Source organism: Schistocerca serialis, chromosome 4 (assembly GCF_023864345.2).
Source record: "Schistocerca serialis cubense isolate TAMUIC-IGC-003099 chromosome 4, iqSchSeri2.2, whole genome shotgun sequence".
Taxonomy (NCBI): domain Eukaryota; kingdom Metazoa; phylum Arthropoda; class Insecta; order Orthoptera; family Acrididae; genus Schistocerca; species Schistocerca serialis.
Genome location: NC_064641.1, coordinates 577,944,781 through 577,969,806, shown reverse-complemented (window position 1 = coordinate 577,969,806; position 25,026 = coordinate 577,944,781). Strand labels below are relative to the sequence as shown.

The following is a 25,026-nucleotide window of genomic DNA, read 5'->3' as shown; positions in this document are numbered from 1 at the left end:
GTATAATTTTTCCAGCATATCGAGGGCAGATTGAGGTCGCCACCAACTATAATTGTATGAGTGGGGTACCTATTTGAAATGAGTCTCAGATTTCTTTGAACTGTTCAGCAACTACATCTTGTGAGCTGGGAGGCCGGTAAAACGATCCAATTAATAGTTCAGTCCGATTGTCAAGTAGAACATCTACCCATACTATTTCACAATAGCTATCCACTTCAATTTCACTACAAGGTAAACCACATCTTACAGCAATACATACTCTATCTTTTCTGAACACTGTTAGGTCGTTTGAAAAAATTTCGGATGAATTTATTTCCGGCTTTAGTCAGCTTTCCGTACCTATAACTATTTGAGCTTCAGTGTTTTTCTATTAGAGCTTGGATCTCTGGTTCTTTCCCAATACAGCTACGACTATTTGCAACTACAATACTGATCGTTTCTACAACTACGTTGCTGTGACTTACCTGCCCACTTTAAGACGGACGCCCTTTCTGTGGTTTCCTGATACCCTCTAACCTAAAAAACCGCCCAGTCTCTTCCACACAGCCCCCGCTACCCGTTGAAACGGGTACGTATTCAGTACCGGCGATGGCGAGGCATGACAGAATCTCTGACCAGAGAGTTGTTTATCGTTGCTAGTCTGCGCTTGACCGCGCGAGAGTTCAGTTGTTGTACGTAGCGAGTCGCGAGAGCATGTAGTTGTAAGTTCAGAGTTGGACGCTGTTGCGTGTTGGACTCAGTTGCGAGTCGGAGTTGTGTGTGAGGAGTCGGCGGGCGTCGACATGGGTCTCTGGTCAAGGTTCGGGACGAGGTATATTGTTAAATAAGGTAATGAAGCGGCATTGCGCACATCTGATAATGTAATGTATGTTAATTGTAATTAATTTGTTCAAGAAATGCCCCAATAATACTTTTGTTTTCAAAGCAATCTTTTTAAGAAAAGAATCATTCCAATTGAAACAATATTTCCTATACTTTTCATCCCAGAATCAATTTATCAGATTAGTTATTGCACAGGGCCTAAGGTCAGCGATGCTGCCCTATTATTGTAGGTTTAATGATTAATGTTCATTTCTCAATTTTTGTGTCGAGTTTACATTAGGCGATTATTTTTCAATATTTTTGTAGCGAAGTTACAGTCACTTTTATTTCAATTTAACGATGTTTTGTGGGAGCTCAACAACATTTGCCTCTATTTCGATTAACATTCAATTATAGTAATTTATATTATTTGCGGAAAAATTATTGTCATTTATAACATCTGCGGGGAGGTTACACTTAGCACGATGTCAATTCTCATTTGGGTCATTATTATTCTATAATTTTTGTGGGGAGCAAACATTTGGCTCGTTTTCATTATCATAGAATTTTCTTTATTTCTGCTGGGAGGTTACGTTTTACAGAACGATGCCAATTCACATCTAAAATATTTTCATTCATTAATTTTTGTGGGGAGGTTACACTTGGCGACATCCGGACCAGGATCGTATTTCTTTGAGAATCTTCTGAAAAGTAGGCAGATATCTGCTCTCATTAACTAAAATATAATTAGCATTTGGCGCAACGCTTTTACTAATTTTGTCATTTTCTCCTACAGATCATCGGCAATTCGTTGCTCTTGGTTGTATTTGTATTTGTTGGATTTTGCATTGTCTTTGTCTCATTGTGAATAATTGTGACTAGTGTAAAAATGCCGCGAAAAACTATTAATAGTACATCGCGAGGTGTAATGAATGAAATTACCGACTTAAACAACTTCACCGATAATACTTGTGACACACAATGTATTGATGACAATCCTCCGTTCACTGACAATCAGTGCGTTCTAACCACTAATAATGATGTAGATCTTAATGATGAACAAGCGAACTTAATTGTGTCCTCTGTTACTTTGACAATTAATGACGCGGGGTGCTCTATTGCAATAAGCGCTGCCCAGCTTAACACACCCGGTTTGGAAAATTCAAGTAACGTACAGACAAATTTTTCTAATGAAAATGAACAGGATACTCAAAGTAGGACGGATTTATTTAATTCCAAGGTAGTGACGCACAGTGTACATCCGATGAGCAAACCTTTTTGTGAGTCACAGAATGACCAAATGGTCACACAAAATGTGACAATCGCAGGTACACCACTAAACACCACGGAGAATAGAAATGCTAATATTGACTTTGAACAAATTATGGCAAGGTTGCTACAACAACAATTTAGTGAAAATAACAAACAATTTAAAGAAGATCTCAAACAACAGCTTAATGAAAATAACGAAAATCTCAAACAACAGCTCAATGAAAAATTAGACAACAATTCCAAACAGTTAAATGAAAAATTAGACAACAATTCCAGGCAGCACAATGTCATGATACCAAGGAACAGTTACGCGAGGAAATTGAGGCTTGTGCTAGGAAAAGTAGCGAAGAAATTAGATCTGTAGCTCAAGAATTAAGGGATATGCAAACAGCTACAATAGAAACATTTAGTGAGGAAATTAGTACAGTCGGTAAACAATGCTCTGAAAAAGCTACACAATTACGCGACGAGTTTAAACTAATGACAGCAGAACTTTCGCGCACAATGAATGCAAAGATAGACGCGAAATTCGACCAACAGAACACTCAGATTGACGAACGTTTTAATCACAACATACAAAACAGTGATACGCGTTTCCGCAAATTTATATAGGATCAAAATAAAGTAAAACGACAAGTAATGGAAACAATCACAGCACAGAGACAAGAAGACAAACGTAAATTGTTTGCGAAGGCAAAAACATACGTAGACAACAATATTGCTACAGTGTCCGATGAAATTAATACTATCAAACAGTTGAACATAGAATTACGTGATGAAATTTCTGATCTTAAATCAAAAACAGATACACACACAGCAGATATTCAGACAGTGACAGACAGATTCGAACAATTAGAACTAACACAGGATTCCGATGTCGTGAAAGCTGACGTTAAAAAACTGAACGAAACCACACGTAAATTACAAAAACAGATTAATGCTTCTGACAGTAAAAACGATGATCAGGCAAAAATACTGACTGAAAAATATGATGAATTGGCCAGTCGTATTGATGTTATCGAAAGTAATAATGACAATAAATCAGACGATACTGCACCGATTTCGTTTAACCAAACACCTGAATTCCAAAATCTACAACAGACAATCAATGAGATCGATTCATCTAATAACACCTTACGTAGAAAATTGTCATGTTTACAGCAAGAGGTGACAGAGATAAAAAATGTTTCAGGGTTTAACACATCACAGCAGATGCCACTTAGTGAACATTTGTCAGACTCACGCAGAGCGTATAACTTGGGTAACTTAAAATCTGAATAGCTACGCAACTTGAAATCCGAAATGACACAGACAAACAGATTCTCACACAAACCTGAACGTGTTCACAAATTCAGAGACGAGAACGTAGATTACGAGCAATTTTTATCCGTAAGAAAATATAAGGAACTTAATAATGACAGAGCACAGGTACACGCTTTGAACTGTATACGACAATTTATTTTTGTACTTTCAATAGCATTGCCTGTAATGAAGAAACTTGAATTAGCATGGATACAACAATTTGCTTCTGAATTTTTACCGCCATTGCCTGTAACGCAAAAGCTGAAATGTATTTGCAGCGTGTAACAGACCTCAGGGGATTCATTACGCTTTAATGAATATGTGCCGTAGCGTGCATAGGGCCCCGAGCTGTAGTAGTGCTGTTTCATCTTTAGTTTTCTGCACTGCTGCCTTCTCTTCTACTACCCTTTATATCTTTCAAAATAGCTCTTTAACTATTGCTCTACCTAGTATTAAGAATGACTAAGGAAAACCCGATAAGACAAGTATTTACCGAAAGTGACAATTTCTCTTTAGGTACACAAGAAATAACAACTATTGCCGTAACTTTAATAACAGATAAAATCGTAATCATCAGTATGTGTAAAATTATCAGCAATAGCAAACCAGATTTTGATAACAATAGACGTTTTTCTTCGCAATAGCATCAAAGCCAGCCGGTTAGCATACCTAACCAACAATACAGTACGCAAGGTCAACCAAGCTTTAATGTTTCGCCGCGTGCACGTATAGTCCCAGGTACAACAAATAGTAACGCACGGCAGCAGGGAAATAACTACGAACAGAAAAGACAGTATTTCAATTCCTATCGCAATGCACCGTATAGGAATGCCTATCACGACAGACGTAAAAATAATGAGCAAAATTTTCAGCGTACATATAATAACAATCGGTCTTACCAACAGCAAAATCATCCGCAAGAACATATTCTCATGAATGAACCCGACAGTAGGTATCATCCAGAACGTAATACGTCTGGAAGAAATAACAGAACAGTTCAAATAGTCGAAATGCCACAACATCCTCCAGAAAATAATAGCATGTCAGATAGAATCTGACTAGATACTGTACAGGTCGCATCTTCCAATAACTCAAGCACTACTTTTGACACGCAGAATGTTGTTCACGAAAATGTTATTACTTTCGACGACATCCGAGACACGCTTTTACAGGAAAGACCAGTTGTGTCAGAAAACCATTTCACATCCTGTCATCGAAATTAAAATTGGTTCATCGAAATTTTCAGCAGTAATCGATTCCGGATCACCTATGTCAGTGATAAATGAAGAAACTTTTAACGAGTGTAACAAAGAGAATACCTATCCTACATTTCCATTAGGCAAAACGAAAGTAAAAGGAGCAGTATCGAGTAAAGGAGTAGACGTTAAATTACAGACACATTTATCATTTTGCATTGCAGGTCACACATTTCACTCAAATTTTTGGATTATTCCGTTATTGACGACAGACATTATTTTAGGTACGAATTTTCAGGTACAACACGATGCCATTATTGACTTTCAAAATTCCTATTTAATGTTGAAGGATGAAAATGTACAATCGGCTTTAGAATTTCAGCACTCACTATCTGCGGAAGAACAAACAATTAATCGCACAGAGGTCATTTCCGTATCACGTAACATAGACTGTAATCCCACATTGTTCACAGATACGTACATACACAACTATAATACTCCAGACGAAGCTGACTACGACGTAATGCAGATGATTTCTGACAAAGTTAAGCAGAGCTGTGCAAATACAGACAACGAACGCACGCAACTACACAAAATTCTTTTACAGTAATCTCCAGTTTTCGACAACATTCCTGGTACTATGTCCGGTTTTATGTATGAATTTCAAGTCAAACAGCATGATTCATTTAAAGCCAAGCATTATCCCATTCCATATATCCACAGAAAACAGGTTAAGAAAGAATTGCAGGATATGCTTGACCAAGGAATTATTGAACCAGCAGTTAGTCCGTACATAAACCCGCTACATATTGTTAAAAAAAAAGATGGCTCACTTCGCCTCGTGCTTGATTCACGTCTCGTCAATGACATAATTATTAATGAAACAGATCGACCACAAACACTAGAGGAACTTCTACAGAAATTTCTTGGTACGGCTATTTATTCCACACTAGATTTGAAATCGGGATTTTGGCAAATTCAGCTTCATCCGAACTGCAGAAAGTACACAGCATTTCTCTGTTTTGGCGACTGTTATCAATTTTGCAAATTACCATTCGGTTTAACTATTTCTTCTGCAGCTTTTATTCGCGGTTTGAACACAATACTTCCGACAGAACTTAAAGACAGAATCACGACGTACGTAGACGACATTCTTATCGCAGAAGCTAACTGGTCTAAACACAATATGATTCTTGAACGTCTGTTACAAACTTTTCATGCACAAGGACTCACAGTTAATCTTAGTAAATCGCACTTTGGTAAAACTTCTATAAAATTTCTTGGACATGTAATTTCAGCAGAAGGCATTGCGCCTGATCCGGAAAAACTTCAAGCTTTACGTGACATTACTGTTCGTACAACGAAGAAGCAACTACGCAGTTTTTTGGGCTTAATTAACTTTTTTCGTAAATTTATTCATCACTCTGGTTTAGACACACCTAGATTATGCCAATTGACAGGTAAAAACACTATTTGGTCTTGGGATAAGCAAGCACATTCTGAATTTATGAACCTGAAACATGCTTTGCTGAATGCACCACTTTTATCGCACCCAGATCTTACCAGAAATTTTTCCATTGCTACCGACAGTTCTAACACCGCTTTAGGCGTACATATTTTCCAGGAAATTGAAGAAGATGGTTCTACAATAATTAAAAACATCGCATTTGCAAGCCGCATTCTGTCACCTGCTGAACGAAATTATTCTGTTACAGAACTGGAAACGTTGTGTGTTGTTTGGGCTTTTACGAGAGTCAGGCAATTTCTTTATGGCAGACATACCACCGTTTACACAGATCACAGAGCTACACAATTTTTACTTTCAGCTAAATTTACACACGACAGGTTAAGTAGGTGAAAACTTTATTTACAGGAATTTAATTTCACAATTGTTCACATTCCCGGCACACAAAATATTGTAGCAGACGCACTATCTCGTTCTCTCAGCAACAATCAGCAAGACATCGCAATCAACTTCTGCAAAGCAAATTTCAGCGTTATATACATTCAACAAGTTGCATTTGAAAATTTAATTTCGTCGTCGTTACAGGACATAGCACAAGAGCAGAATAAAGACAACGTGTTGAAAGAAATTAAACAGCTTTGGCAAGATAAGAATAACGTTACGATTAGAAACCATTACACTGTACGCAGTGACATTCTGTTTCGCCGCTCTCATCCTGACAGCAACAATTGGTTATTATGCATTCCTGACGAACTGGTTAACAAATTAATATGGTATACTCATTTAAGTTATGCACATTACGGAGCCAGAAAATGTTTTCTTATACTGATACAGAACTGTTATTTTTCGAACATGGAAAAACGTATACGACGCGTTTTAGCGTCATGTAAAATCTGCCAGAAAGCTAAGTCAGACACAACTTCACGTATTCCTCCATTATATCCCATTGTACCTGTTAAATTGAGACATATGGCTGCTGTAGACATTTTTGGGCCAATTCCCAGAACTAATAGAGGTTTTTGCTACATCTTTGTCGCTGTTGAACTCACTTCAAAATTTGTTACTTTCACTCCGTTACGCAAAGCTACTGCTAAAACCGTTTCGAAAGCATTTGGAAAGCATTTTCTATTTCATGTAGGGCATGTGTTGAAAGTAATTTCTGACAATGGATCACAATTTCGTTCTGCTATATGGACACGTATGTTACGAGCTAGAAACATTTCTCCGATCTATATATCCAAGTACCATGCTTCTTCGAACCCTTGTGAACAATTAATGAAAGAAATTGGTAAACTGTGTAGAATATACTGTCACAAAAGACATATTAATTGGGACACACACATATCCTCATTCCAAGATGTAATTAGTCCACCCTCTGTGAAAGCCCAGACCATGCAGACGAGAAGCTTCCTCTTGAACAGGGTGGACGATTGCATCCAGCTTAGAGACTTCCCCAGCCACAGACAGCACCAAAAACCTGTTTGTAAATCGAACTAGAAAGCCCTACGGTTGGCCCCTCGGAAAGTCTTTTGCTGCCTGCCAGACTTTGGAATGATCTCCCATTTGTCCACTGGTGAGGAGTAATCCTCAGTGCAGGCAGTAACCAGAGCGGCCACGGCATTGGACCTATCGGGGGACACGTGCTCGACGTCCCTCGAGTCCCTGCCACCGATCCCCCACAGTGATGCCCCTTGGCAGCCTCTTCGAGCTGTGTGATGGAAGCTAGCACTGCCTGGAGCTGGGAGGAAGGGGTGAACAGCTCAGTCTTTTACAATGTAGGGCTGGTCTGTTCTCCCCTGCCCTATTGGAGAACTGTTACTGCAGGACACATGGTATAAGGGAATTCACTGTGATGAACTGATGTGGCACCGTGGCACCTACTATAAACAAGAATGCAAGCAAGGACAACTTTGCAGTCGCAATAGAAAATGATAACTTGGCAATCGTCGTGTACTACCAACATGTAGGCCTAATGTTATTGATCAGCCCACCCCCTTATCGAAACTTACTACCAACTCCAAACAACTAAAAACTATGGTTCTCTGAAATTCGTGAAAAAACGCACTACAATCAGTTTTGTATAACATACAGAGTCATACCAACAACTGATGTATCACATCAGTACGAGTCACTAAATAGAGCGCAGTGCTCCAAAGTTTTGAGTACACAAATTGATGAAAACTTGTATTGGAGGAGGCAAATTATTGGTGATCTCAAACAAGTAAGTTCAGTTGTTTTTGCTCTTCCCATAATTTTTGATCTTAGAATCAATCTTAACTACCTCTTCACATATTTTGCGTATTTCCATTCAATGATGTCTTACGGAATGATTTTCTAGGGTAACTCACAATTTGGAAAGAAAGTGTTGTTTTCACAAAAGCGAGTGGTAAGAATAATATCTGATTTTTACCCACGGAAGTAATCTCAATACATCCTCAAGGAGCTAGGCATTTTAACTGTGATACATACCTACGCTAATGAAATTCGTCATAAATAATCCATAACAATTACATGTGAACAGTGTCCGTCCCGGTAGCTGAGTGGTCAGCGCGACAGAATGGCAATCCTAAGGGCCTGGGTTCGATTCCCGGCTGCGTTGGTGATTTTCTGGGGTCAGGGATGGGGTGTTGTGTCGTCCTAATCTTCATCATTTCATCCCCATCGACTCCAAAATCGCCGAAATGGCGTCAAATCGAAAGACATGCACCCGGCGAACGGTCTACCCAACGGGAGGCCCTAGTAACACAACATTTTTATTTAGATGAGTGATGTTCATAAACATGAAACTAAAGGGAGAGATTGCATATATTACCCATTGCTAAAGCTGCCAGTGGCACAGAAAGAAGAATGCAGCAAAAAAAATTTTTGTTCATTTGCTCAATATCTTAAAATAACTGACAGATAGCGAAGCAAGTTTTAAATCTAGATTAAAATCACTTCTCTTCGTCAGATCCTCCTCTTCCATTATAAAACCGGTAGCCAGTTAAAAAAAATGTAGTTGTGAGAGTAGGACTAAAAATAACAATGTGTTCTAACACTGATCATGCCTACATATCCTGTAAATTGATTCATTTCACATCATTTCAATAAAAGAATCGTCCAGATGACCTATGGAACATCTAACCAACTGTCGACTGACTAAGTCCTGAGACGAAAATAACGAAGGAAAACCATAGGCAAGTTCTGTCAATATCTACACCGTCCAGCCTCATGAACCTATCTAAATTAAGCTCATACTGGAGGCTCCCTCGTACTACAGCAAGGACTCTTCATTTTTTTGCATAAAATTCGTCAGACGTAGAAATATTCACGACAGCTTACAGCTACTGAACTATCAACTGCCAGAATGTGTAGTCCAGCGAGAATCCTTCGCTAGTGAACTACAAGCACTGCAAAATAACTTACCACTAAACAAGGCTGCTCTTCTGATTACAGAAGTTTATTCGTCCAGGTCACACAAAAATGCACAATGATTACTAGTTTCAGAGAAATTAAATAGCCATCTTTAGATCATTTCTGCAGAAGAAAAATTACAGGGGCTGTCCATTCCGTTGACTGTTCACATCAATTGGACACAACAGTAATGTACGGCTACATAACGGTACAATTATGGAAATTTCTAGCGCCAAATCAACATAAAATGCATTCATATTCACAGTAAACATATCTTATAGAGACGACGTTCCATATTACTATCTCTCGTAATTCAATAACAGAATGCGAGCCTTGCACAGTAGTTACAACTAAAATACATAAGACGTTTATAAAATGTTTTGTTGTTGTGTCCTTGTTGATATCTGACAGGAAGCTGTTTCGGGGTAGTCAAGGTAACACAGCGTGTTCTGAAGCGCCATGAGATGCCAGCAGTCTTTTGCAACACTACAACATAACATTATGTCTTAGAAATACAATGTATGTGAGTTAAAGTGTTATATACTTGGATTTTCAAATATATACGTCAAAAAATTATTACAACAATTCTGTTACTGTATCTTACATCACTGTTATAGTCATTGTTACCAGATGCATAAAGTGGTAAGTATTAACGTTGCTCTAATAAATTCTTGATACACAGAGCTTAAAAATATGAAAACGGTGCTATATGACTTTAGTACATGCGAGTGTAGAATCTCATAACAATGGTATATCTTCAGTGATCAGCTGATATGAGCTGAATAGCCAGAGGTCTAGGTTATGGCCCAATGTAATCAGCCTGTTATCTAAGTCGTGGTCTAGGTTATGTTAAGTGTTAAATATTGACTCATTATATAAAAGTTTCGGTCCAGACTCCACCTTTAAACTTAAAACGGGAGAGAAGCGCTACTAGGCATATCTGTAAAAACATCAGACATGGCATATCGTTATTATCTATGATACACGGTGTTGAGCTCAGTTTTAATCTACTGTAGCACCTTCCGGAGTAACATCACGTATAATTATGTGACAGATAAAATATTAAAAAAACTAACAACGCCGTACAAAAAAAAAAACCTTACAAAGCATACAATACCATATATCAGATCGCATGAATATCAATATAAGTACACCACAGGCCATTAAAATAGCTACACCACGAAGATAAGGTGCTACAGACGCGAAATTTCACCGACAGGAAGAAGATGCTGTGATATGCAATTGATTAGCTTTTCAGGGCATTCACACAAAGTTGGCGCCGGTGGCGACACCTACAACGTGCTGACATGAGGTGAGTTTCCAACCGATTTCTCATACACAAACAGCAGTTGACCGACGTTGCCTGATGAAACGTTGTTGTGATGCCTCGTGTAAGGAGGAGAAATGCGTACCATCACGTTTCCGACTTCGATAAAGGTCGGAGTGTAGCCTATCGCGATTTCGGTTTATCGTATCGCGACATGGATGCTCGCGTTGGTTGAGATCCAGTGACTTAGCAGAATATATAATCGGAGGGTTCCGGAGGGCAATACGGATCGCCGTGCTGGATCCCAACGGCCTCGTATCACTAGCAGTCGAGATGACAGGCATCTTATACGCATGACTGTAACGGATCGTGCAGCCACGTCTCGGTCCCTGAGTCAAGAGATGGGGACGTTTGCAAGACAACAACCATCTGCACGAACAGTTCGACGACGTTTGCAGCAACATGGACTATCAGCTCGGAGACCATGGCTGCGGTTACCCTTGACGCTGCATCACACACAGGAACGCCTGCGATAGTATACGCAACGACGAACCTGGGTGCACGAATGACAAAACGTCACTTCTCGGATGAATCCAGGTTCTATTTACAGAATCATGATGGTCGCATCCGTGTATGGCGACATCGCGGTGAACGCACATTGGAAGCGTGTATTCGTCATCGCCATACTGGCGTATCAGCCGGTGTGATGGTATGGGGTGCCATTGGTTACACGTCTCAGTCACCTCTTGTTTGCATTGATGGCACTTTGAACAATGGACGTTACATTTCAGATGTGTTACGACCCGTGGCTTTACCTTTCATTTGATCCCTGTGAAACCCTACATTTCAGCAGGATAATGAACGAATGCATGTTGCAGGTCCTGTACGGGCCTTTCTGGATACAGAAAATGTTCACCTGCTGCCCTGGCCAGCACATTCTCCAGATCTCCCACCAATTGAGAACGTCTGGTCAATGGTGGCCGAGCAACTGGCTCGTCATAATACGCCAGTCACTACTCTTGATGAACTGTATGATGATGTGTCGTGTTGAAGCTGCATGGGCAGCTGTATCTGTACACGTCATGCAAGCTCTGTCTGACTCAATGCCCAGGCGTATCAAGGCCGTTATTACGGCCAGAAGTGGTTACTCTGGGTACTGATTTCTCAGGACGTGTGCACCCAAATTGCGTGAAAATGTAATCACATGTCAGTTCTAGTATAATTTATTTGTCCAATGAATACCCCTTTATCACCCGAATTTCTTCTTGGTGCAGCAATTGTAATGGCCAGTAGTGTATGTAATGAACCCAGTAGTACCAGAGCCAGTGTCAAACATAAACATGGCGAAAAAAATCCGACTGTTACAGCAACACTCCTACAGCTTTTGGAAACTTTGGACGAAAGAGCTGAGGAACTTTCATTAACCGAAACGCCCACCAGGATGGTTCATCAAAATATGCGCTGAAGATGCCGGTCTGATACCAGAGGACATGCGCCCACAACAGTTGTGGAGGAAGGCCAGACTAGAGAGAGCACACCCAGGGAGGGATAAGTAGGCAAGAACAATGATCCTCCGCACACCAGAAGGTCACACGCCTTTGCACCGTGTAAGATACCTTGTTGTGGGGAGGGTCAACAAAACGTTATTCACATTATTTTGATTTATTGGATGTCAAAAGTTAGATAATTAACATTTAAGACAAACACAATACTCATATAATCTTACTGACAATTAATTCTTCATACACAATAACGGGAACCCGTGCAAGTTCTTAATCAACATTTCACTATGGTAAACTGTGTTATACAAATATGATGAATGTAACATGAGAGTCAGGGGGGAAAGCTGAGAATAAATTATGCGAGTACTTAGTGATTCTCGTCAAACTGGTTCCACAGAATAGAACTGCTGAAGGTAATACTTAGAGCTCCTGAGCGTAATGTGTGACGCATGTTGTTTGTATTGGTAGCAAACTGTACATGACTTTGCAGGCAAATATTCAGAGTGAGGGTCTGAGATTGTACAATTATAACTTGACTTGAAATCTCCTACATCTCATGTAGTAGCAGCTGTGTCGCAGCACAGTCTAGCTGTCAGTGACTGATGTACTGAAATCTTAGTTACTGGGATCACCAAGACACTCTCCTGTGTCTGAGTGTTGGATAGCAGAAAAATTTTCTAAATCCTCCCTCCCTCCCCAAATGCATCAGATAAAGTTGTGACTGAATCTCAAGAAGATAGCAGAATGGCAGCAGTTCTCCAAGATGAGAGGTAATATGACAAGATCTGAAGTTGACTAACAAGCAACAAGAAGAAAAAGAAGAAGTAGAAGTGAAGTGATGTTATTCCTGCGTGAGAGCATCCAACAAGGAAACCTCGCTTTGTCGCATTTTTCGATACACGCTCAGTTTGATTGGGTGGGCTTCGAATCTTCTGAGTCGTCAGAGGGTAGGAGATCCTTTCTCTATGTTTAATTTGGTTAACTAATGGTTTCTTTCCTACCATTATCCTCTGCAATAAGTTGTTCCTTACTATTCCCGTCTCTCTCCTCAGCCAATGAGACAGCTTCCTCTAGCAGTGTTTGCTTCTGGCCACTCTGGAAACATTTAGATGAACCAATTTTCGTTTGTCTTAAGTGCTTAACGTTGTTTGTAAGATCTATACATTTGGTGGCACGTCACGGTTTTCAAAGACCTAGCTTCGGGCTCTCTTTTCACCTGCAAGATGGCAATCTCCGGAATCCTAAAATCCTTTTTTCTGGGTTCGGCTGACAACAGTGCCATTCGACAAAAATTTTTCCTCACTTCACCTAATACAAACATTTGCACAAGCGGTCACTACGGGATGTCCCAACTGTTCTTCATTTGGAAGGTGCTTCAATGGGGTGCCACAAAAGTGTAGAAGGATTCTGCAGGGTCCCTGATTATTCTGGTGCTTGGCTCTGCACCCATCTTAATCAGCGTGCTTCCAAAACATTATCTTATTTCCATTACCAGCATGCAAATCTGTTTTCGATTACGACATTAACTGACAATAACTCATACATTTAATACCAATTCATTTCCCTGATTGTAATTAATTATCAAGGTTGAGGGTGGATCTCTACAATGATTTTATATGAATTTACGTGTGTTGCGTGACTGTTCTGGAATACGGTCCCATAACAGCAGCTGGTCATATCGTTAGAGGTCGGACAGGGTGGGGGGAGGGGTTGTGGAATGAGATACCTGTTATGAGTAGAGACTATCTGTTTAATCTTTGGAGGAGTATCTCTGACATTTTGATACACACTCAGGTGACAAAAATCATGGAATACATTCCAGTATCATATCGGACCTCCTTTGGTGCAGGATTCTGAGCACGAATAGTGATAAATGTTCATTGGGATATATGTCGGGCGATCTGCGTTGCCAAATGATTCACTCGAATTGTCCACAATGTTCTTCAAACCAAACGCGAACAATTGTGGCCTGGTGACACGGGGCACTTCGGAACCACAACCAGCTTTCACACTGTCTGTTAACAACTTTGGTCCATGGATTCGTGAGGTCTGCGCCACTCTTGAACCCTAACATCAGCTCTTACCAACTGAAATTGGGCCTCATGTGACCAGGCAACGGTTTTCCTGTCGTCTGGCGTCCAACCGACGTACTCACGAGTTCACAAGAGACACTGCAAGCGATGTCATTTTAGCAAAGGCATTAGCATCGGTAGTCTGCTGCTATAGGCCATTAACGCCAAATCTTGCTGCAGTGACCTAAGGGGTACTATCGTCGTACGTCCCACAATGATTTCTGTGGTTATTTCATGCAGTATTGCTTATCTGTTAGCAACGACAGCTCCACGTAAGCGCCGCTGTTCTCGGTCGTTAAATAAAGGCCGTCGGCCACTGCGTTGTCCCTGGTGTGAGGTAATGCCTGAAATATGGTAATCTCGGCACACTCTTATCACTGTGGATCTCGGAATATTGAATTTCCTAAAGATTTGAGAAGTCGGATGTCCAACGCATCTAGCTCCAACAACCATTCCGTGTTCAAAGAATGTTAATTCCTGTCGTGTGACCACAATGACGTCGGAAACCGCCTCACAAGAATCATCTGCGTACAAATGACAGCTCCCCAAATGCGCTACGCTTTTATACCTTGTGTACACGATGCTACCGCCTTCTGTATATGTGCGTATCGCTATCCCAAGGCTTTTGTCATCTCAGTGTATGCCATTCTGTAACGAGAAATAAAGTTTGTTGTGGATCTAATACTCTCTGTCATTACTATATTTTAACGACAGAACAGCTTTGTCAGTACAGAGTTTCAGTAACATCATAGGTAGACTGCAATCCTGTGTCACTCACACCTCACCTATTGCCGCCCTTGTGTTTACACATTCAGAATGGTAGTGACGCAATAATACCTTAATCGAGGCCTACGAGAAAGACGGGCCGCGGAGCGTACTTCAGTTCCTGCGCTCGCTCGCTCGTTCGATCAAATCAGCACACAAACTACGTTTCTGCACCTATTAACTCGTAACTAGGCGTGTCCGTACAAACTAAAACTGAATCTTCCACCGGAATCCGCTATTATGGAATCTTACTGTTATTAGGCCTATAATGATGGGAAGTCCATCGGCCTACTTATAATTTGTTACGGCTCTACTGGCGTACAACAAAATAAAATCATGCTAAAATGATTATCAATTGCATAAGGTACCACTTACAGCATGTTAAAGAGAAGAGACTAAATGCTATAAACACGCCGATATACCATCTACATAGAATATTGATCTTAAATTAAATTTTGCTGTAGTACTGTTAATCAATAAGACTTCATAATAGCAGATTCCAGTGGAAGATGCAATTCTCGTTAGTACTTACATGCCCAGCTGCTAGTTAACAGTTTTAGAAACTTAATTTGTCTGCTGAGCTGAGCGAGCGAACGAGTTCCGGACTACCTTCCTGACGTACGCGCCGCGGCCTGTCTTTCTCGTGGGCCTCGACCTTAATGCTGATGGCATAGTGGAGTTGCACACAATCCAGGGTGTCCCACAAAGGGGTTTACACTTTTTGAACTTTCATAATTTCCACTCAAAAAAATTGTGAATTTTTAACTCACATACATCGCCACGACATTACTGATCACGTTTTACTGATTAAGACGTTCAAAATGTCCTCCATTAGCAGCATACAGATGTGTACGGTTGCTGTTGGAGTGGATTCACAGGCAGTCACAGTGGCCTCTCTCACGTCGAACAGCGTTCGTTTCTTCTTAGCATTGACGGTGTCCTTCAGAGTTCCCCACAGAGAGATGTCTAACGGCGTCAGATCGGGACATCTGGGTGAAAACTCGACACCTCCTCATCGGTCTATGCGTCTCTCAGCAAATGTTTAATCCAGAAATTGCCTCACGCCACGACGGTAATGTGATGCTGCACTGTCTTGTTGGACAACAAAAATAATCTTCATTGCAGTACAGTTCGTTCCTGCAACATGGTAAGGTACTTTACACCTGTCGCTGTTTCTTAAAAAATGTATACTACTACAAGTCTTCTGACAGAAAGAAGACACGACACTGACAACACAGGAAGACTAACAGGTCGTTCTTCCGTAACCTCTGGCTTATCTCTTGCACACAGTTACGGTAATTGATGGTTCCATTCAATTTAAACATCGACTCATCAGATCAAATCATGACATCCGTCAACTGTTCTATATTGCAAACCCATTTACAAAATTCGAGGTGCCTTTCCGGCTCATTGTCATTCCCCGCGTGAAGCAACCCGCTTTGCTTGTTTCAAACTGTCGGTGAATATTTACTTACATCTGACACGGCGCAGCTTGGCCATATGGAATTCTTCGGGGATCTTGTGAAAATTTGTACCACTGCGTACACCCCTCTTTCACCCGCTACCACTTTCCTCCCGTCACACTGTCCGTTCTTCAGATCACACACAGCTAAAACCCTCAGAAATTAGTCACCTAATTTAATTTTTGTCACGGGTGACAGAAGTCACATACACTACAGGCCATCAAAAGTGCTACGCTAAGAAGAAATGCAGATGAGAAACGGGTATTCATTGGACAAATATATTATTCTAGAACAGACAAGTGATTACATTTTCATGCAATTTGGGTCATTAGATTCTGAGAAATCAGTACCCAGAACAACGACCTCTGGCCGTAATAACGGCCTCGATAGGCCTGGGCATTGAGTCAAACAGAGCTTGGATGGCGTGTAATGGCACAGCTCCCCATGCAGCTTCGACACGATACCACAGTTCATCAAGAGTCGACTGGCGTATTGTGACGAGCCAGTTGCTCGGCCACCATTGACCAGACGTTATCAATTGGTGGGAGATCTGGAGAATGTGCTGGCCAGGGCAGCAGTCGAAGATTTTCTGTATCCAGAAAGGCCCGTACAGGACCTGCAACATGCGGTCGTGCATTATCCTGCTGAAATGTAGGGTATCGCAGGGATCGAATGAACGGTAGAGCCACGGGTCGTAACACATCTGAAATGTAACGTCGACTGTTCAAAGTGCCGTCAATGCGAACAAGAGGTGACCGAGACTTGTAACCAATGGCACCCCATACCATCACGCCGAGTGATACGCCAGTATGGCGATGGCGAATACACGCTTCCAATGTGCGTTCACCGAGATGTCGCCAAACACGGATGCGATCATCATGATGCTGTAAACACAATCTGGATTCATCCGAAAAAATGACGTTTTGCTATTCGCTCACCCAGGTTCGTCGTTGAGTGCACCATCGCAGGCGCTCCTGTCTGTGATGCAGCGTCAAGGGTAACGGCAGCCATGGTCTCCGAGCTGATAGTCCATGCTGCTGCAAATGTCGTCGAACTGTTCGTGGAGATGGTTGTTGTCTTGCAAACATCCCAGTCTCTGTTGACTTAGCGATAGCGACGTGGCTGCACGATCCGTTACAGCCAATTGGATAAGGTGCGTCATCTCGACTGCTAGTGATACAAGGCCGTTGGGATCCAGTACGGCGTTTCGTATTACCCTCCTGAACCCACCGATTCCATATTCTGCTAACAGTCATTGGATCTCGACCAACGCGAGCAGCAATGTCGCGATACGATAATCCGCAATCGCGATAGGCTACAATCCTACCTCTATCAAAGTTGGAAACCTGATGGTACGCATTTCTCCTCCTTACACGAGGCATCACAACAACGTTTCACCAGGCAACGCCGGTCAACTTCTGTTTGTGTATGAGAAATCGGTTGGAAACTTTCCTCATGTCAGCACGTTGTAGGCGTCACCACCTTGTGTGAATGCTCTTCCTGTCGGTTAAATTTCGCGTCTGTAGCACGTCGTCTTCGTGGTGTAGCAATTTTAATGGCCAACAGTGTAATTCCGTTGTCGTCACAAGTGACGGAAACACGGTATCCAACTCTGGCTGCCATCGTCCCTTTACACTTTTTGTGTTCTCACATATGCAATAACACTTAAATCCACTTTCGTTGGTCCAAGGACACGTTTTCTGCCACCGTGTTATTTCTGTGTTGTTACCGACAGATGTAAGTAAACAAACTAAAGTCTTGACAAACTAACCATGAGAGCACCTTATAATCAGAAGTGGATCAGTTTATATTAATACCCCCTCAGCTATTAAAGTTCAAACAGCGTAAGCTCCTTTTTGAGACATTCTGCCTGTCTCCAACTTAGTGTTCATTTCTTTGGACACGGCAAGGGCCCCGTGATATGAATGTGTCAGTCAGAGGAGGCAGGAGCAGCGGCCACTCACCCACATAATCCTGGCGAGGAAGCCGAGGTTGGCGAACAGCACGAGCATGATGGCGCCCATGTGGATCGAGTCGTACGCGTCAACGTCCATCCACGGGCAGTGCCGGCGCAGCGGTTCGGCGCTCGCCACCTGTCACACAGACAAACCATGAGCGGACGTGTCTCCGCCAACTGTCGCCCCCTCCCCTCGTCCTGTCTCCTTATACCTCTCCTCCTTCCTTACTATTTTTCTCTCTCCCACCCGCACAGTCCCCTCCTTGCCCTCCTTTCCTAGCCCAGCTATACTGAACATAAACATACGTAGGGTAAAAAATTAACAAAAGGTGTATATGCAGTATTTTAATGTAATGACAGCAGCGATCGTCTGTTTACTGTAACTGTAGTTTCTCATTACGGTGAAGATTTGTATTAAGTATCCATCTGCGCCGTTAGGCAATCTGATAAAACCATCCGGACACCTGTTACTGGACATTGACATGGTTCTGTCCAACTTCCGCCTTTTTCACGGCTTCACCTCTGCTGGGGACGCTTTTAATGATGTGTCTAAATGACAGTGGACGAATGCTAGCCCATTATTCCTCAAAAGGTGAAACGAGAGATGGTAGTGATGTTGAGCGCTGGGGTCTGGGCAGGCCAATCCATTTGAAGAAAGTCATTGTCCACAAATCATTACCTCAAAGATGCTACTTCATAACATGTGTACACTGCCATGATGAAATAATCATTGTCTTTCTACTGCTGCTGTACTGGACTCCGTATCCAATGCTGAAAAATATGTTCATTTCTTACTGCATTTAGCATCCTCTTAAGTGTAAATTATGGAACCACACCCTAACCACGTAAAACATCCCCATACCAGTCTTTCACTGTCCACTCCAAATCAGAGGCTTTTCCAGTCGTTCACTGTTCAGTGAGGTCGCTGTTTACACCACCGCTAGCGTCGCTTGATACAGACTGCATAAATACGTGGTTGATGATTAACTGCTACAACATTCGATGCCATTATGTGAACTCCATATACACATTTATTGTTTCAGCCGGACTTACCTTTTTTTTTTTTTTTTTTTTTTTTTTTGCAACCACACTCCGCAATTCTCGATAGTCTCTGTTCACCAGTACATGAGTTTTGGTTTATCAGTGATGTTTCCCTTTCGTTTCCTCTTCACAACGACTTGGGCAGCTTCAGAACGATTAAGTGTCCCTGATGGATTTGTTACTTAGCTGACATCCAATGACTATACCACGTCCGAAATCACTGACCTCTTTTGACCGTCCGATTTTCCCGTTACTGCTCTCATCTATCCGTCAGTTACAAACTACGTAGGGAGCCCGGGTACTTCTGATGAGATAGTAAATGTGAAGTAACATAAACACCTCTCGCCTTTAGTGTCGGCTGATTGTTGAAGCGTACATAGGTAACGTACATGTAAGCCAGCTGCTGATTTGTGGTATAGCTTGCAATAAAATGAGCTAAAATGCTGTACTGTAAACATAAACGTACAAACTGCTCTCGGTACATGGTTATATATATTATTTATTACTACCCGCGAAGGAAGTAGTACCTAGCACACATTCCATTTACAGCAATTTCCAGATTGACAGAGCCTGAAAATGACAATGCAAACTCTGTTTAGGTTTGCTACACTGTGTTGCCTTAACATTCCTTTTCATGAATGACGACCAGTTTCAATCTTCGTTGAAGATCATCTTCAGGGCTGGCTCCGAAAAATGCAGCGTGTCAACAGCTCTGTTATTCACTCGGAACCAGCCAACGCAAATAACCGAGTGAAGGTCCCACATGTCTAACCATAAAGTCAAAGAAGTGCACCAGATGTAATGTTTGCCAATATACTCCTAGCTCCATAGCTAGAGACATTGTCAGGTGAAGTGTAAAAATTAGGCAAAAGAAATAATCAGTATTCTGTTAAACAAATATCTGTAATAGTTGTATGTGAAACTAAGTATAAATATGCGTTAATTTAAAATATCCACGGGTGTACTGCCGGTCTACAGTGTCCAACGGGCACAATATTTCGGCGATCATACATGTCGCCATCATCAGGTGAACTGCCGGACAGAGCTCCTGTGAACGTGCCGGTACGGAGATCCGTACGCTATGGCTGCTCAGGGGGAACTGGGTTCGGTCGCGGCGGCGGCCGATTTAAATACCCTCCGCCCGCGGCGCACTCCCTCCGCCGTCCGCGCCCCGCGCCACGGTCGCGCTGTGGAACAGATTGCTACGGCGTCTGAGATGACGTCGGTGTGATGGCTCTGTCCGCCGTGGTCGTCAGAACTATACGTTTGCTCGATTTACTCTTGATTAACCCAATCGCTGGTTCCCAAGCAGTCCGTCAGTTCACCTGATGATGGTGACATATATGATCGCCGAAATATTGTGCCCGTTGGGCGCTGTAGACCGGCAGTACACCCGTGGATATTTTGATTATCAAATACGCCAGGAGAAACTCAAGAATCACATGCATTAATTTCTTTCAGACAGCTTTTTCACAAAGGGACATTCGCAGTCACATTGATGAAAAATTTCAGTTGCTTGTAAATAAAGAAGTAGAAAGCCAATAAGCATGAAAACTTCTTCTGCTTAAGAACAGCAATAATCTCGTCCACAAAACTAACATCATTCCGTCATTATTGGCGAAATATTACGTAATTTGTCTGCTTAAAGATTCGATCATTCGGAGTAACAGTGTAGAATCTATGGCAAACACTAAAATCTACTGTAGTAGGAAAATTTACCGTGCGCTCTTGATTTTCTGAGTGGCGTGACTGAAATTTACAGTAAACAGCATCCAGAGAAGTCCAGTATGTAAAATACCTGCAGTTTTTAAATATTCACTTTCCCCTTCCCCTCCACACACCCACTGGATGTAAGGAACCGATGACTTCCGTATGCAGAATGTGTAGTCTTGAACAATTCAATCAGTGTCATGAATGGTGTCTGTATACTTTACCTGTAGAATATTATTATAATGTCGATGCCTTCGAATTATTCATTAACGTTTACAGCACCAATCAGGATTCAAGTGGTAGACATGTTGGTACCAAAGATTAGGTACATTTGAGATGATAGAATTGTACATGATCTCTCAGTTTGACAATTTAACACGATATAAAGTCTTCTCGCGTAACATCGCAGCCCTCTAAATGCCGTGATGCATAACCGTGAAGGTTCTCGAGGTTTATCCTCTAACCGAGGCACAAAATGTAGAATAAAATGTAACCAACGACATCTCAGGCATTTATTGACGGTGACTTGTAGAGCTGCATCAAACATAGGCAATAAAATACAGCTTCAATAACAGTGCTGCCCTAATTGCTCTGCACTCGCATGTTTTATCTAATGGAGCCTCTGAGGATTGCACTTGAAATTGTTTCATTATTCCGCTCAAATGAGGTTAACTCTGTGCACGAAACTGTACGGTCCGTTAAAGTGGCAGACATCCCATGTCGTAGTCTCCAGAGAAGTAATTACAAGATTCACTTAAGGAGATTTACAGAAAACCTACCTTTCAATGGGTAGGCAATAATTTGACTACTAATTAGAGGCCAGTGCCTCTAATCATTTAGCCACGTTTCTGGGTAGGCCATGTAGCAGTCTGCCACTAAACCCAACTGAAAAATTTTCGTACCACATTGCAATTAAATACTTAAGCCATAGTGAGATTTGGGGAGATCCACAAACAGCAGTACAGCTGCTGTCTCGAATACTCACCGTGGGGTCTCCAGTTCCCGTTGTGAGTCCTTTCGCGATGCCCCAAGCGGTTATGATCACTAGTGGCACCCCTGGAAAAGAGAACATTTCTGATAGCTTTGATTGTCCCATTACATTGTACAGCGAAACCTGTGTGGTAATGATGGCTAAATTTTAGATCGTAGTTTCTCTGGTAGTAACGACTTAAGGAAAACACAGACATCAAATTGTACGAAGATGATCACTGTGCAAAATACGAAACATAAACGATTGACAAAGAATCGTAGCACAGTATGAACTATAAAAATTTCATTATGTTCGGTTTCTACTAGTTAATATTAAACTTCTACACCATCACGATTTGCAGTGACGTTTTCTTCGGCTATAATGTTCCAAATCAGCTGACAGAGGTAACACTTTAATGAGGTCAGATCTGCACTCCAAGACTGTTTATGTCTAGACAGCGACTGACTCCATATCAGTAGACTGTGTTTACACGTGACGTTTAACAATAACGAACTATTCTGATCATTACTTGCTGTAAATAATATAGTAATTTTCTTGTTAATCAAGTGTATTGGTAATAATTGATTTTGGACAGAGAAAGTCATACCGTATCAGACTTCAATAATCTTAATAAACAGCTTCTTCGTATAGAAGCCTGCCTTCTGACGGCATAATGTTTAGGTAACTTTTAAGTGAAGGTATTCCACAACCATGCATGTTTCACAAAATGTGCTTTCGTCCCTTTTGATGAAAACCTAAATTCTTCAGCCGGAATACTTTTACCTCCATTTGTTTTCTGTGTCTCAAGGCTATTATAGACAATTTTACATTTTCTGATGTTATACTCGGAAGTGATCAAGATTACAGTTGTCGGTGGAATCATTTTATAGTGAGTTTACGAACCTACTTGTATAATAATGCATAGCCAAACTTTTCCCAACCAAAAAGGGTAACAGCAATGGTCAAGTTGTTCGCTATGGGTTCTACTGTATTCGACCTCTACAAAATTGTGAGGGATTTATTTTTTTTTATTTTTATTTATTTTTTTGCAGCATTTGTCTACACATTCCATCAGCTGCAGATTCTCTACATAGTTGCCAGACGGACTTAGATTTTAGATGTAACGTGGTACCAACTTACCAACACCCTCGTCTTAGAAGTGATTTTCGTCAATTCCCTTCTCTGGTATGCCAAAATACTGCGTTCATAGCCAGCGGTTAATGTAAGCAAACAGATTAAAATCACAAATGTGTTCGAGATCCATGGAGGGCTATCGAAAGTTTCCATCGAAAATCCACCTGAGCGTCTTCGTTGTGTTTGCAATGTGCAACCGAGAATTGTCATGAAGAAGGTATCACAAGACAGTTACATTATTTTGGCTGCACGAAATCAGGCGACATAGCTCAACAGACTTACCTACTTGGCGGGAGACAGTATTTTGTAGGCCTCTTAAACCGCCTACTATGCTTTCACAACTGCAAAGTGCGACGTAACGCAATGGAGCCATTGCGCAACATGTCTATGGAAAACTTTCCTGGATTTTCACTGATGTTTCAATTTCGCGACATTTCTAGCCTCTCAACTCTACCACACAATTAATGTCCCTTCGCGAAATTTCATAATTCAACATTTACAATTATATTAATACTGTAACTCCTCCACTACTCGATCACCGACCTGTTCTTAGCACAGTGGAGATGCATTCGGGAGGATAACGGTTCAAATGTGTATCTGGCCATCCACATGTGATTTCCCTAAAACGCTTAACACAAATGACAGGACGGTTCCTTTGAAAAGGGCAAGGACAATTTCTTTCCCCATCCTTCTGTAACATGACCTTGTGCTCCGTTTCTAAAGATCCCGTTGTCAGTCGGACGCTATACTCTATCTTCCTCCCTTCCATTCACTTGATCAAGCAAATGAAGAAGTAATGCTCATTTAGGTCTATCAACACACTTTCAGATTATCCGATGACTGCGCAATACACACAAAGAGATCATTGTTGTACCAAACATCCGAAATTATTTCAACAGTAGGTAAGTTGAAAAGCAACTAAGACAGCAAAAGTAACCAATAAAAAATTTACGAAATTGACGAATGCAGGAACAACAATATGCATCTTTGAGAATGAATTTAGCCTAGATACTGTGTACAGCACCAAATAGTCACAGATCCGTCAAGGAAGGTAATGAGAGCTACCTAGAACGTTATAAAACTTACTTACTTGGCGTCCTTAGCCGAAAATAGTTACGAATTCTAATGATACTATATAAACTTCTGGACAGCGCTGTAGTCAGGAAAATTAAAGAAACTTTCAGAAATGATTCGTTACAACGAAATCTACACGCGATATTTGAGTGTTGAACAAAGAGCGTGGTGGTTTGAAAGCTATAAGCGAGCACACTAACATTCTTAAAACGGAACTCTCAGTTTGGATACTGATGTAATCAATTTGAAATTTAACTTGCACCTGTAGCTAATAACCATATTTTTTCTCAGAATACCATTGAACATCTTCTAAAACAGGTAGGATAAAGCAGAAAAATGTTTATTCTTTAAAATACAGACTATATTAGACTCAAAATATACAGTACATTCCGTACATCCAGCCATTCAGTGATAGAAATGATTTCGGTTACTTTCATGGACCTCAAGTTCTAATAAATGAAGAAATTACAAAGAAAATTAGAGCGTTTCTAAAAGTTCTCCCTCGTTATTGCTATTACTACCAATATTACTTTGTTTCAAATACGTTGCAGGAAAAATGTATGATTATTTCCTCGTTATGAACTAAATTATTTTGATTCGAAATTTATGGCAAAATTTAATATTACCATTCAGTCGAATCAC

At 41.1% G+C, this 25,026-nt stretch overlaps 1 protein-coding gene across 3 annotated transcripts in view; it reads right to left on the bottom strand.

The window, feature by feature from the left end:
* LOC126475318 (diuretic hormone receptor-like) overlaps positions 1 to 25,026 on the bottom strand; it is a 602,994-nt gene that overhangs the window by 71,518 nt on the left and 506,450 nt on the right. For 2 of the 3 annotated variants that reach the window (XR_007586700.1, XM_050103100.1), the window contains exons 8-9: positions 22,192 to 22,262; positions 18,463 to 18,591 (exon numbers count right to left, since the gene is read on the bottom strand). Coding sequence is in view for 2 of the 3 variants with exons in the window: in XM_050103100.1 (XP_049959057.1) it covers positions 18,463 to 18,591; positions 22,192 to 22,262 (200 nt within the window). In the remaining variant the exon portion in view is untranslated. The remainder of the gene's footprint in view (positions 1 to 18,462; positions 18,592 to 22,191; positions 22,263 to 25,026) is intronic. The other variant, XM_050103101.1, reaches the window with a different exon arrangement.